At 35.0% G+C, this 15,429-nt stretch overlaps 1 protein-coding gene and 1 pseudogene across 1 annotated transcript in view; both read left to right on the plus strand.

Moving 5' to 3' along the window:
* The window catches only part of PLCZ1 (phospholipase C zeta 1), a 53,877-nt gene that overhangs the window by 18,138 nt on the left and 20,310 nt on the right, over positions 1 to 15,429 (plus strand). The window contains exons 3-4 of the mRNA XM_063076256.1: positions 1,938 to 2,139; positions 7,655 to 7,799. Of these exons, the coding sequence (XP_062932326.1) occupies positions 1,938 to 2,139; positions 7,655 to 7,799 (347 nt within the window). The remainder of the gene's footprint in view (positions 1 to 1,937; positions 2,140 to 7,654; positions 7,800 to 15,429) is intronic.
* On the plus strand, positions 12,148 to 13,107 carry LOC134360950 (large ribosomal subunit protein uL18-like; annotated as a pseudogene).

Here is a 15,429-nt window from a genome sequence, read left to right on the forward strand (position 1 = left end):
ACACTGATCTGGTGAATATTACAAAAAAAGGAAAAGACTTTGGCACTGTTACCTTCAGTTGGTAAATTAAAAGATACAAAGGGATATAGAGATTTGGGCAGTGACACCTTGGAATTTTAACTATAATGTTATACTGTTCATCCTTTTTGTGTTTTGAGCCTTCACCTGCCTCAGATATTCTCATACACAGCCAAGAACTTGTATTTCACTTACATAATTATTTATCACTTTAGAGTCTAATGATTAGGGCCAATTTGAATTGTGATCTAATAGTCCCAAATGCTGCCAGGTTCCTCAACCTCTTCCCGCACTGGTATGTGAAATGCACCAAATGACGTTTTCTCAATCTATGAGATTAATCTTCATCTCAACCTGTTAGTTCTTAAGGGCACAAAATGAGTTTGTTTTCTATTCTGTTATTAAAGCTATTTACTTAATTTTTAATAGTTCAAAAGGGCTGAAAGCCAATCACTGCTCAGGGAAAAAGAATTAATGAATGCGAATCACTCGTGTTACAATGCACAATGCATTTGTTCCATAGGCTTCCATATTCCTAAATTTACATCATTTTGAAATAGAGGGTTTGTATGCCTATAAACATTTTATATATTTTCTTCTTGTAATGGTATTTTGAATGCTGGCTTTTTCAGTTTTACATGTCATAAACATTCACTTACGTCACTATATATTTTTTATGATACATTAGTTTTAATGGCTGCTTAGTATTGTATCATATTTTGAGCTTTAATTTGTTTCCTCCTCATTTATTTTGCTTTTATAAACAATGCTAGTGTGAGCCTTCTTGCACAACAATCTTTGTCCAAGTCTCTACTTCTATAGAATAAATTCCTGGAAATATAATTCCTTGCCAAAGATCACACTTAAGTCTAAAGTGAATACCCATGTCAGCTTTTCTTTTGAGCCAAACAACTATCAACAGCAGCAACAGCAACTAACATTTCTAGAGCTAATACAATAGGGGTAGAGTCTATGATTACTCCCATTCACAGATAGGGAGAAGTTAACTAGCATGCTCAAAGTCATGTAACAAGTAAATGGATTTGAACTACAACTGTCTGGTTTCAGAGCCAGTGTTCTGCTTAAATCAATAATTCTGGTGCACATTATCTGGAGTGAAAAAGCTCAGAGATAATTTACTAAAGATGATCATAATGCAAGCGATCCAGCAATTCCATTCCTAGGCATGCACCAAACGGAAATGTATACATACTTGCATCAAAAGTCATACCAGGTGTTTTTTAGCAGCACTACTTATAATAGTCCCAAACAGGAAATTATCTAAATACTCAAGAATAAAGTAAATAAATAAGTTGAAGTATACTCATACAATGAAATACTACACAGCAATGGGAATGAGCAATGTTTAACTACATGTAGTTACAGGAATAAATCTTAGAAACATAATGTGGAATAAAAGAAACTAGACACACAAAAAATACATACTCTATGAGTTGAATTTATTCATATAAAGTGCAAAAACCAGAGAAAACTAATCTATGTTTTTAGAGCCAGAGCAGTGGATACACTTGGGTGAGGGAGTTACTGGAAAGTTAGCAGAGAGAAGGCTTCCGGGGTGCTGTAACAGTCAGTTCTTTGACCTGAGTGCCAGTTATCCAGACATGTAGCTTCCTGAAGTTTATTGATCTGTGATAGATGTACTTTTCCTGTATGTATTTTTTTAAAACATAAAACAAATAGAGATAATTAAATACTATATTCTCTAATTGAATATTGATATAGAAGAACTAAGGATATTCACTAGAAAAATGTGTTTCCAAAAAAGTAGAAATAGTATTAATATTAACTCTAAACAAATATTTTAGAAAGATGCTCTACTACTGAATAAGTTTACAAGGAGATGTGATTTTTTTTTATTGCTAATGGTATTTCTGTATCTTTTGACTTATTTTTCACAGTTAAGAAAGTACAGCAGATGTCATTTGAAGGTTTTACAAGATACATGTATTCACCTGAATGCCTACTATTTAAACAAGAGTGTAAAAGAGTTTATCAAGATATGACTCATCCATTATGTGATTATTTTATTTCAACTTCACATAACACATATTTGATATCGGATCAATTAGTGGGACGAAGTGACCTTTGGGGATATGTAAGGTATTTATTTTGATTTTTAAATCTATTACATTTTAAAACACTTGGAAGCTCCTGGTTGTGTCTACCTCAATAGGCAACAGCGAACCTTAAAAAACATATTATGCATGTTACCCAAACTCACAGGAAAGAGGAATTTTTATTTGTACATATCTTGATGATCCAACCTTTGGATGAAGTGGTAGCATAAATTATTGTATATATTAGTATCATATACTTTCCTTCTAATCCTGCCTTCTGACCTCCTCTCTATGTTTATGGCCCCTCTGAAGTTTGCTGAATAACTTGGATACTTCCCACAGGAAAACATGTGAAGAAGACTTACCTTATTTAGCTAATCAGAACATACTAGATTTTAACAAACATGGTTAAAATTAATTCCCAGACATCAGGACACAATGCTTTATGTAAAACCAACACATAATTACAGTAAATTGTGTAATTTGGCACTTATTGATAATGATTTTTATTGATTGATATGACAAACAATTTATACAGATTAAAAGTAATCCATATTGCAACTCCAATTTTACATCCTGTATGGATCATACTGTTAATACGGGGCTTCCATTTGGTCAGTCAGCTGAGACACAGTGGTGAACAAGACTTTCAAAGCTGCTCCACTCATCTGCATATAAGCCCAGACAGATAATACACCGGTAAGTTAATATTTTCAGAGTCCTGTAGAGAAGACGAACTAAGGCAATGTGATAGGAAATGACTAGGGGGTGGAGAGTTTTACTTAAGGTAAACTTGTCAGGAAAGTCTTCTCAAGAGGTCACATAATTGTGACCTGACTGAGGATAAGAGGAAACTTTTTTTCCAATTGAAATGGAAAGCCACCGAAGGGATTTTCCTTAAGATAGTGTCATAATTTGATTTACTCGTTACTGTGGAGGAAATACCGATGGGACAGAAATAGCAGATGATTTGGGAAGATACTGTAGCAGTCCAGGTGACAATAGTTGTGTAGATGAACTCATGAGGTAGGAGCTGAAATGATGGCAAGTGGCTGAATTTGAGATATTTTAAGGCAGCAGAGCCAATGAGACTTACCAGATGATTTGAAGAGAGGTACGAGGGGGAGAGAAGAATCAAGATTTTTAGCCCAATGACCAAATGCAATGAATGTTGAATGAGATGGTGAAGGCTGAGAGAGAAGCTTGTTGTAGGGTATGAGGCAAAAGCAAGAGTTCTGTGGTTCCCATCTTAAGTTTGAGGTACATTGACTTATCAAAGGACTGAATCAAATAGCCAATTGGGTATATGTGTCTGGAATTCAAAAGGAATATCCCAACTGGAAAACAGAATTGGAAGTCATCAGCATAAAGGTGATATTTAAAGCCAGGTGATTAGATGATATTACTTAAGGAAAAATCATAGATAAAATCATTTTCAATTCCATAATATCAAATTTACAAATAAACATTACTTCTCCAATTTAAAATCTAAGTAAATACATGCATCCATAAATTCAGAAATGAATCCATTTAGAATTCTATAAAGATAGCTCAATTTATAATTGTAATTTTGTTGTAGAAATTTCTATTCATACTTTATTATGCTAATTTTTTAAAATAAAGACAATATAAATTTTAAAACAGGTTTATTTAAAAATACAGAAAATTACTTACGAATTCTAAGAAAATGTTCCACCCAACTACAAATTTATTTCTTTTCTTTTTTTTTCTTTTTTTTTCTTCACTCACATTCGGAAGATGCACCCACAGAATGCAAGTCTTTCAAAATTTCTCTGCTCATCAGAAGTGGTATAATGTAATGTTTAAGCATCAGTGTTTAAGTTTCTGATGCTCATACTTCCTCTCTTCCATTCATTTGTTAATTTTGTGACTGATATAACCTCTTTGTGTCTCAGTTTCCTCATTTTTAAAAGAGGAAAACGGTTATTACCTGCCATGAAACATTAAAAATTTTAATTCAGTGAAAGCTCCTCCAACTTATTTTTATTTTTATTTTATTTTATTTTATTTTTTAAAAAGATGACCGGTAAGGGGATCTTAACCCTTGACTTGGTGTTGTCAGCACCACGCTTAGCCAGTGAGCGAACCGGCCATCCCTATATGGGATCCGAACCCGTGGCCTTGGTGTTATCAGCACCACACTCTCCCGAGTGAGCCACGGGCCGGCCCATCCAACTTATTTTTATTGCCAGTTACAATTCAGCTTCAAATAGAAAAATATATGTTATGCAATTTAAAGAAACTTACCATTAGTAAAAATTATAATACTTTATATCCTGGTAATTTATAGGAAGTATTTGAAGGAGATTTTAATGATGAATAGGTAAAGTTGAATAGGAATTTCATACCACAAAGTCATGTGCAGATTCTAGAATGCAGACAGAAATTCACCCATAAGCTTTCTAACGGCCAAAGCCAAGAGTGAAATAACACAGAATGCCTCAATATCACTACTAGAGAAGATCTAACTTTCTCTCATATGCCTCTGAATATTAGTGGTTGACAAGACACAGTGTAATCCACCTAAAACACTTCTGCTCAAGACCAAGCCATGTAGTCTCAATATGTAATTTTGTAAAGGTTGATTTGATCAATGCATAAAATTAAAACTGTATAGAGAATTACCAAGAATCAGTACTATTTATGAAAAGTTCTTCCACAACCGAGATTTTGGTAGGCACTCCCAACCCCTCTAGAGAGTTCGAGATTGTTCTCTTGCAGCATCCCAGAGAACTGATGCTCTTTATTGATAAAAGGGCAAGACACTTTACTTTAGCAATCATCTAAGAGTAGGGTAAAGCAATCATCCTTTCATGGAAATTAAGAAGCTTGACAAATAAAGATTGCTTCTTCTCCAACTTGAAATCTAAATGTATTAATAAATCTACAAGCTGAGAAATATGTTCATTTATAATTCTACAAGTAGAGCCCAATTTAAGACTTGTGCCTAGAAAAGTGGCCATCTTATTCACCCATGGAAATATCAATAGGTCAGACACGATTTCTCTAGAAGAGTGTTTTAGGTCCATTTCTCCAACACAAGGACAAGTGGATAGCAAAGCTCTGAAGTTTTACATTATAGTGCATTGTCACACGCCTGAATAAAGCAGTGTGCACTTCAAAAACAAACAACCCCCCCAAATAAAAAATTTTTATTAATTATTTAATTTTATACTATATTTATCTCGGTGAAGCCTCCAAGATAGATGATATTTACCAACTCCCTTTCCTTCTAATGCCCTCCCTTCCCAGGTTTCATCCATCTTTCATCTATATTATTCCCAAGGGAACATGTGTTCTCTCTTTCACTCTCTCTCTGTTTTTTATTTTTCTGAATTCAGTACCTTAACTTAGTGTCATAATTGCTTTATCTTTTCTCAGCTACACTTCTACCTACATACCGCTTGAGTCATCTCCCTAGGAAGGGACTAAATTTGATCCCCAAAGAAGTACCAGATCTGAAAAGTCTGTTTTCTCATATGGTCCATTTGATGCTCTGTGCTTCTATTTGGAGAAACTACTGATTTTATATAAGTACTTGGTGCTGGGGGACCACATTCCCTTCTTCAGGTCGTCACTACTTACGCAGGGTTTCTCGAACTCTTCAAGTCAGATCATTCTTTGTTGTAGGGGACTGTCCTGTGCATTGTAGAATGCTTAGTAACATCCCTGGCTTCTACCCACTAGATGCCAGTTACAAACCTCCCCCACCCCCAATTGTGGCAATCAAAAATGTTTCCAGACATCGCCAAATATCTCCTTTGAGGCAAAATTGTCCCAGCTGGCAATCTGGCCTAATTTAATAAACTTCTTGGAAAGCAAGTGTTAACTAGGCTTTCTATGAGAAAATATCACTATGTATGGCAAGGGAGCTTCTTTAACCTCTTTCCCAATATATGAGTATCAATTCTAAGATCCTGGTGTTTCAAGTCAGCCCTCTTCTGCTTCAGTTCCATCTCTTCAATGATGGTTATTTTAGGCGATCACGTCTGTCTGCCTTCCACTTTTCTTCTTAAATCCTTATAGTTCTCATTTTTTCTAATGCAAGCACAATAAATATATATTAATATTCAACTATATGTCAAGTATTTTTTATGAGACTGAAATTTTAGTCTCTGCCCTTGTAGAACTTAGAGCATAAGGAATAGATAGAAATCTCAAAATTTAGAGTCCCCAACAATAACCATTGCATATATTGGAGGTGCTGGCATGGTGGCTGGCAAATATTAGCTTCATGTTAGGCCATACTTATAGAAAAAAAGAAGCAAGGTATATTCAGTTCAACACAAATATGTGTGTGTATCTGTGAAATAAAAAATTTCATCTTATTGCACATTTCATCTTATACACATTTTTATAATGAAATTTCTAAGATAAATCAATAAATTTTAGCGAACTCTGTATTTTTTAGCAAAAGTAACTTGTTTTATGGCAGCATGCGATGACCCACTCTGGACTGGCTATGAAGATTCTGAGACATCTCTATGTGTATACTCATCAGTCAGTGAAAAATCTGTATGCCATCAGCAGTGGTTGACACAGTGTAAACAAAAGTAAACGTGTTAATAAAGTATCTTGTCACCGCTCCCTTGTAGTAAGAACAGTGAAAATTCATTTAAACCTAGAGGGTACAACTGACTTATGAATCTAAGATAGAATTTATGTCTAGGTCAAGAACATGAAATTTGTATGTGAGGTGGAAAAGTTAAATCCAGTTTTAAATATTAGCAGAAGTGGAAATATGTTTTCCTCAATTTTGATAAAGCTGTGAACTTGGTGTATTCTGAGCCTGTCCATTCAAACTTTTCTTCTAGCAAAATTATGTATCAAATACACCTAGATTAGCAGGTATTCAGGCTTCCTTTGTGTAAATCTTAATTTTCTCTAGCTCTTACTTGGATTAGAATTAGAGATGGTCTTACATAAAATGGTTAAAGAAGGTGAAGATTGTTTACTGAATCATCAGGCCCTCTCTCTAGCTTCCACACTTCCATCCCCTCCGTCCAACATTTTCTCCAGGGAGCAGGTATTATCATCATTTTTTCCCCCTCTTTTTTCTTCCTTTAGCATCATATATGCCATTCCCCAAAACCTATGAGGAGATAATCGAATAAAATTTTATTAATATATTTTATTATTCTGAGAAGGCTTTGAACATTATTTCATTTCAATGGTAATGTATTTAAAAATAGATATCACCATAAGCAAAATCGTTTGGGTTGGAAGTAGGGATGTTTTGGAGCTGCAGCTATGGAGATAGGCAACTTCTTTGCTTACTGTAAACCAAGCCTTGATAGAGAACAAAAATGAGTAAAACATTCGACTAGAAAGGAGCAGACATACTACTGTATTACACAGGTCGTTTGTGTCTTCCTTTTTAATGTCATGAATTTCTAGAGACTCAAAACTTGTCTTTATTATGGATTTGTTTCTGCATTTATTGCAAAATCCCAGATAGTCTTTGGAGTATTTTTACACTATGGTATATATTTTTAATGGTCCAGGAGTGACACTTTGTTTTGCTTAAATTTTACTAGTGCCCTTGTGAAAGGATGCCGCTGTCTAGAAATTGACTGCTGGGATGGATCACAAAATGAACCTGTTGTATACCACGGTTATACACTCACCAGCAAGCTCCTCTTTAAAACTGTTATCCAAGCAATACACAAATATGCATTCATGGTATGTACATATCTTTCTTAAACTGTAGTTATTTAAACAGAGTCAATCATAATTTACTTACTTCAATATTCTATAATGCTTGGACTTAGTTTAGAAGAGGGATATTTCAAATTGTGGGTAATGACCCATTAGTAGGAGTGAAATCCATGTAGTATATCGTTAAAGGTAGATTTATCAAAGTTAACTCAGGTAGTAAGCTACATGTTGTTTCATGAAACTTTTTAATTGTGCATGTATGTGCTTTTATGTGAATTGTGCCACAGTGTGAAATATGTTTCTCACTGTCAATTATGGCTAAGAAAGTTTGAGAAATATTGGCTTCAATAGTAGTTAATATTTGATCAACATTCACTTTCAAGACACAAAATAAAATAAAATGCCAACAATGCTTTATCTTGTTGACATTATTTTCTGACTATAATGGCAGCTATTTTTATAGCAAAAAGTGTTCAGAAGTTTATTTTGGATTTTAAAATTGTTATTCAATTTACTAAAGTTACAGATTCAAAGATCTAGATCTTCCTAGAACTAAATTCAGTTTACAAATCCTAGTCTATAAATTGAGTAGGTTTTAGTAATTTCTCTATTTTAAGGAGTTTTTAATAATTCTTAGCTCATTTACAAATTTGGCTTCACCTTTAGACATTTTAAATTGTTTTTGTAAACAACATACTTAATTCCTTTCTTAAGTACTTCAATTGTAGTGCAATTATAGAACAATTGAAATGATTTAACAAAATCTTACAAACTACTTAAACAATTAATACCTAATAAATTAAACTTACAAATTTAATAAACCTAACTATGTCAAGATATTACATAATCTGTCAGCATAAACTTAAAATCATAAATTTATAACAATTGGTCTATTACATATTTAAATTGAATGTAAAATATATATTCCCAAGGTACAAATATCAAATATAAACAATTTCTATCTTAATATAAAAACATTGCTGGTATGGCACTGATTTTCTTAAACACGTAATTTCTGATGATTCTAAATTTATGTCTCTACCCCAAACTCTCCCTTTAACTCTACACCAATATGTACAACTGCTGATTTGAGATTTCCACTTGGATATTGAATAGGCATATTTAACTTAACATGTTTAAAATTGAGCCCCTGACATTCCTCTTTCTCCCAGTCCAGCCCTTTCTATGGTCTTCCCCATCTCAGTTAGTGGGAACTTTTATATGCTCAGGCTAAAATCATTGCTGTCAACTTTAATCCTCCTCCCCATCTTCCAACCCCCTTAATCAATTCTTCAGTAAAGCATCTTGGCTCTACTTTCAAAATAAATCTTGAATTTAACTCTTTTCCCCCATTCTTGTTGTCACTGTCCTGGTCAACTACCATCACTTCTTCCTTGGATTATCACAATGACCACTTCTCTAGTGTTCCTGCTGCCTTCCCTCCTTACTCCCTCCCTCATCTCATCATGTCAGATAGAGTGACTTTTTGGTAAGTCAGATCACGTCTTTCCCCTTCTCAATACCTTCAGTCTCATTAAAAATAAAAGCTAAAATCCAAACTATAACTCACAAGACCTTACATGATTGGTTTTCCATTACTTCTCTGAATTCTCCTGCCACTCTATCTCTTGTTCAGTTGGCCATTCTGGCCTTGTTAATCTTTTTCAAAGACATCTCAAAGTCTTTGCACTTGCTATTATCTTTATATGGAATACTCTTCCCAAATATTTGCATGGTTAACTCTCTCTTTTAATTCAGGGTGGGTAACTCAAGACATAAAATGGAATTGTCAAAATTTGAAAGTCTTGCAAGAATGAAAAAACCTACAGCTTCTAAGACTCCAAAGAGCAAGAGATGAACAATTAGACAAGAAAAAGAAATAAAAGGCATCAAAATTTGACAGGAAGAAGTAAAATTATCTCTATTTCCAGATGACATGATCCTACATGGAAAAACCCGAGAGATTCCACAAAAAACTGTTAGAACTAATAAATTAGTTTGGTAAAGCTGCAGGATACAGAGTCAACATACACAAATTGGTTGCATTTCTATACAGAAATAATGACCTAACTGAAAAAGATATCAATAAAACAATCCCATTTATGATAACACGAAGAAAAAATATGTACCTAGGAATAAATTTAACCAAGGTGATGAAAGATCTGTACAGTGAAAACTATAAAACACTGATGAAAAAAATTGAAGAAGACAAAAATAAATGGAAAGATATTCCATGTTCATGAATGGGAAGAATTAATATTGCTAGAATGTCAACAGGACCCAAAACAATATACAGACTCAGTGCAATTCCTGTTAAAATCCAAAGGGCATTCTTCACAGAAATAGAAAAAAAAAAAAAATCCTAATATTTGTACAGAATCAACAGACCCTGAATGGCTAAAACAATTCTGAGAAAGAAAAACAAAGTTTAAAGCATAATACTTCCTGATTTAAAATTATATTACAATGCTATGGTAAACAAAACTATATGGTACTGGCATAAAAATAGACAAATAGACCAATGGGACAGAATAGAAAGCCAAAAAGCAAACCCAAATTTATATGATTAACTAATTTTCAACAAGGGTACCAAGAATAAAGGATAGTTTCTTCAATAAATGGTGCTGAGAAAACTGAAATTCCACACACAAAAGAATGAAAACAGATCCTTATCTTATACCATACACAAGAATTAACCAAAAATGGATAATAGACCTAAATATAAGGCCAGAAACTATAAAACTCCTAAAAGAGAACATTAGGTAAATCTCCCAGATATAGGCCTGGGCAATGATTTTTTGTATATTACAGCAAAAACGCAGGCCACAAAAATAAATAAACAGGACTACATCAAGCCAAAAAGCTTCTGCACAGCAAAGGAAACAATCAACAAAATGAAATGACAGACTATGAATTGGGTAAAAAAAAAAATTTGCAAACCATATATCTGATAAGGAGTTAATATCCAAAATTTATAAGAAACTCATACAACTCGATAGTGGAAAAACAACAAGACTAAAAAATGGGCAAAAGACCTGAGTAGACATTTCTCCAGCTAAGATGTAAAAATGGCCAACAGGTATATGAAAATGTGCTCAGAATCATTAATCATCAGGGAAATGCAAATAAAAACCACTATGAGATACCACCTCACACCCCTTAGGATGGCTTTTATCAAAAAGTCAAAAGATAACAAATGTACACCATTGGTGGGAATGTAGATTGGTACAACCATTATGGAAAACAGCATGAAGGTTTCTCAAGAAATTAAAAATAGAACTGCCATACGAGACAGCAATCCCTTTTCTGGGCATGTACCTAAAGGAAATGAAATCACCACCTTGTTAAGATATCTGCACTTCCATGTTCATTGCAGCATTGTTCATAATAGTCAAGATATGGAAACAACCTAAATGTCCATCAATGGACAAATGGATAAAAAAATTGTGGTGTTTATACATGTGATGACATACTGTTTTGCCCTAAGAAAGAACAAGATCTTGCCACTTGTCACAATATGGATAAGCCTGGTGGACATTATGCTAGGTGAAATAAGCCAGACACAGAAAGAAAAATATTGAATTATCTCGTTTATATGTGGAATCTAAAAAAAATTCCAAATATACAGAGATAGAGAATAAAACAGTGTTTATCAGGGACAGGACAAGGTGGAAGAAATGGGGAGATGTAGGTCAGCAGATACAAGGTAGCAAACATGTAGAATAAAAAAGTCTACAGATCTAATGTATAATATGAGGACTATAGGTGATAAAATTGGACTGTGTATAATTCATGCTAAATGAGTAGATTTTAGCTGTTCTTGCCACAAAAATAAAAAAAAAGGGTAACTGTGTGTGATGATAGATAAGTTAATTTTCCTTGCTGTAGTAACTTTTTACTCTCTATGTGTATCCCCTAACATCACGTTGTGTACCTTAAATATACACGATAAAATTTATTTTATTTTATTTTATTTATTTATTTATTTATTTATTTATTTTTTTCGTGACCGGCGCTCAGCCAGGGAGTGCACCGGTCATCCGTATATAGGATCCGAACCCGCGGCGGCGGGAGCGTCGCCGCGCTGCTAGCGCAGCACGCTACCGAGTGCGCCACGGGCTCAGCCCGATAAAATTTATTTTAAAAAAACAAAGAGTGAGAGATGAGATTTTAAAAAAGGCCTTGAGCAACAAAGATTAATGAGACTTCTCAGCTGAACAAGGAGACTCAGTTTTGCAGCAGATTAATTTAGTTTGAACTTCCTGCTCCAGACAGTCACACTTTCTTTCTCCCCCTTACCCCACCCCCTGCCCCGTGCTGCTGGGCCTGCAGCTGTGTGTCCAGCTGCAGAAGCCGGTCTCTGATCTGCAGGATGGCATTTGTTAAAGTTGTCAAGAATCAAGCCTACTTGAAGAGATACCAAGTAAATTTAGAAGGAGGCAAGAGGGTAAAACTGATTACTATGCTTGAAAATGCTTAGTGATCCAGGATAAAAATAAGTACAACACACCCAAATATGGGATGATAGTTTGTGTAACTAACAGATATCATTTGTCAGATTACTTATGCCCATATAAAAGGGGACATGATAGCTCATGCACACGAACTACCAAAATATGGTGTGAAGTTTGGCCTAAAAAATTATAATGCAATGATTGTATTGGCGTGCTGTTGGCCTGCAGGCTTCTCGATAGGTTTGGAATGGACAAGATCTATAAAGGCCGAGTGAAGGTGACCTGAGATGAACACAATGTGGAAAGCATTGATGGTCAACCTAGTGACTTTACTTGCTGTTTGGATGCACACCTACCACTGGAAATTAAATTTTTGGGACCCTGAAGTGAACAGTGGATGGAGGCTTATCTATCCCTCACCGCACCAAACAATTCCCTGGGTATGATTCTGAAAGCAAGGAATTTAATGCAGAAGTACATTGGAAGCAATCATGCATCAGAACATTGCAGGTTATGTGTGTTACTCAATGCAAGGAGATGAAGATGCTTGTAAGAAACGATTCTCTCAATACATGCAGATATGGAGGAGGAGATGTATAAGAAAGCTCGTGCTGCTAAATGAAGAGAATCCAGTCTATGAGACGAAGTCCAGGAAATCAGTTAAAAAGAAGAGGTAGAACCATCCCCAAATGGCCCTTGCACCGAAGAAAGACTGGGTAGCTCAGAAGGCAGCAAGGTTCCTCACAGCTCAGGCGTGGGCTGCTGAGAGCTACACCAAACAATTTCCTATGAGGGTTTTTCAGATAAAGACAATAAACTTGGTGACCAAGCAGCTATTTCTGTTAAGCTCTTCTTGTTATGTAACTATTGGAAAGTGAAAGAGTTGACAGATTTTCTCTTCCAAGAAACAAGTGTAACTTTTTCCAGAAAAAGTTGTCTTGCATGTTGACCCCAACAGAGTTCACACCTACTTCTTGGACTTCTGTTCTACCTGACAGGAGTTGTCATCCCTTCAATTGTATGATGTGTAGCTCTCCCTAAAAATCTGGCCAACAACAGACCAACCATCACTAGGAAATATTTCTTCCATCCGTTTATTATAAACAGATGATTAATGGGAAGAAAAAGTACCTTCAGAGTACACAGTCTTAAACAAAATTGGTCCTAATCCATGGCTTAATTTTTGAGAGAAAGCTGTCTAGTGAAGGTGACACAGATTTAACACATTCACTTTAACAAGGTGAAACCTCTGAGCAGAAAATACAAGGGCTTTTCTCCAAAAGGAAGTGTCTGATTTTATGGAGATGTTGGAAGGTACATGACAGATCTGAATATGCATATGAGAATAATGTGAAAGGAGTGAATATTAAACCTTGTCTATAGAGTTTACATGGGAAAAAATATTAGATAAATTTACATGCCTCTTTAAGAAATAGTCCTTTGGCCCACAGGAAAATACTGTTTGAAAATGGAAAATTATTACTAAGAAGTTTTCTATGATTTATTTCAGTCTTGCTCTTATATTCCCACTTTTCCCATATCTAAAATTCTGAATGTGTGAATCTGGATTGGGTCTATAGCCTTAAAATGTCAGTTTGAAGGGTTCAGTTGGCTGGTTGATACTTAGACGGACCTCTGAATCTTTAGGATGCTAAAAATTCATCCAGTTCCAGCCACTAAAATTGGCAATTGCATGTTGTCAAGTAGAGCACTTCCTGAAGTAAGCCACTCAAGGAAACATTCTGATAACATTTGATGTCTGAATGAGGTTAAAAATGTGTGTGTAAGTCTATAATACAGCAAACCATGCTACTACCTGCCACCCAGCCTCCGAATAAAAGATAGACCATTCATTTGGGAACGAGAGGAAATGAAATTAGGTAGACTTTTAAACCATAACCAGGAAAGAACCTTGGGTGTAGTTAATGGCACATGTAGCTTGCTAGGAACAAATATATACAAAATCTGTTTTTGAGGGAATTATATTACCCAAAACATACCAGAAGACTGACTCCTACGTGAGTCTTGAAATAATCTTTTGCAGGAAGTGGGCTGCAAAAGTTGCTTGGCTTTAAGGAAAGAAAATTCCTCTACATTCACTTTTTTTTTTTTTTTTTTTTTTTGGTGGATGGCCAGACGGTACAGGGATCTTTCCAGAGAATGGGGTCAAGAACCACAGAAATAAAAAAAAAAGAAATCTTCTCCATCAATAGGATCAAGGCTTCATCAAGGAATCCACCTGCTAGGCCATCACTTTGCCTAGTCTCAAAATCACTTGTTACATTTGGGGAAAACTTTGCACTATTCTGTTGCTGTTGGAGCAGGTCAATAGGCATACACAATACAGTGTATAGTTGAGAAGCCATTGTACTAGGCTGAACAAAGACTCCTAAAGGTATCAGATTCTAACTCCTGGAATCCATAAAAGTTGCCTTATTTGGAAATAGGGTCTTTGCATATATGATGAAGTTAAGGACCTCTACATGAGGATATTATCCTGGATTAGGATTGGGCCCTAAATGCCATCAAATGTATCCTTGTAAGAAGGAGGTGTGGAGAGATTTTATACACCAGAGGAGGAGGCAATGTGAAGATGGGGACAGAGATTAGAGTGGTATGGCCACAAGCCAAGGAATGTCGGCAGCCACCAAAAATTGGAAGAGGCAAGGAACAGATTTTCCTCCCAAGAGAGCATGGCCTTGCTGATCTCTTGATTTTAACGCAGTGAAACCAATTTCAAACTTCTGGGACTAGAACTGTAAGAGAATAAATTTTTGTTGTTTTAAGCCACCAAGTTTGTGGTAATTTGTTACAGCAGCTACAGAAAACTGATACACTGCTACATTAAATAGACGTAATGTCATATCTACTATTACAAGGGCTGTAATCCAGCAGATTTTGTGATTCCCTGGCTTGTTTACAAGTTGGGAAATCTGTGTCCTGATAACTATATGTGAAATCAAAACAAAGAAAACATTTTGAGTAAGATCCAAAAATGAGTTTTGTTTTCTATTTTGTGGCAAATCTTGAAGTTACAATGGTGACAAAGGGCAGAAAAATACCTCTGTAGCCACCTTCACTAAATCGGTACCCTTTATCATTAAAAACTGGACATATCTTTACCTTTGTTTCTAATTCTAAAGCAATGCATTTTGATTATGGAGCTTAAAATTTAAAAAAGTAGAAAATCAACATTTCTC

Source organism: Cynocephalus volans, chromosome 12 (assembly GCF_027409185.1).
Source record: "Cynocephalus volans isolate mCynVol1 chromosome 12, mCynVol1.pri, whole genome shotgun sequence".
Taxonomy (NCBI): domain Eukaryota; kingdom Metazoa; phylum Chordata; class Mammalia; order Dermoptera; family Cynocephalidae; genus Cynocephalus; species Cynocephalus volans.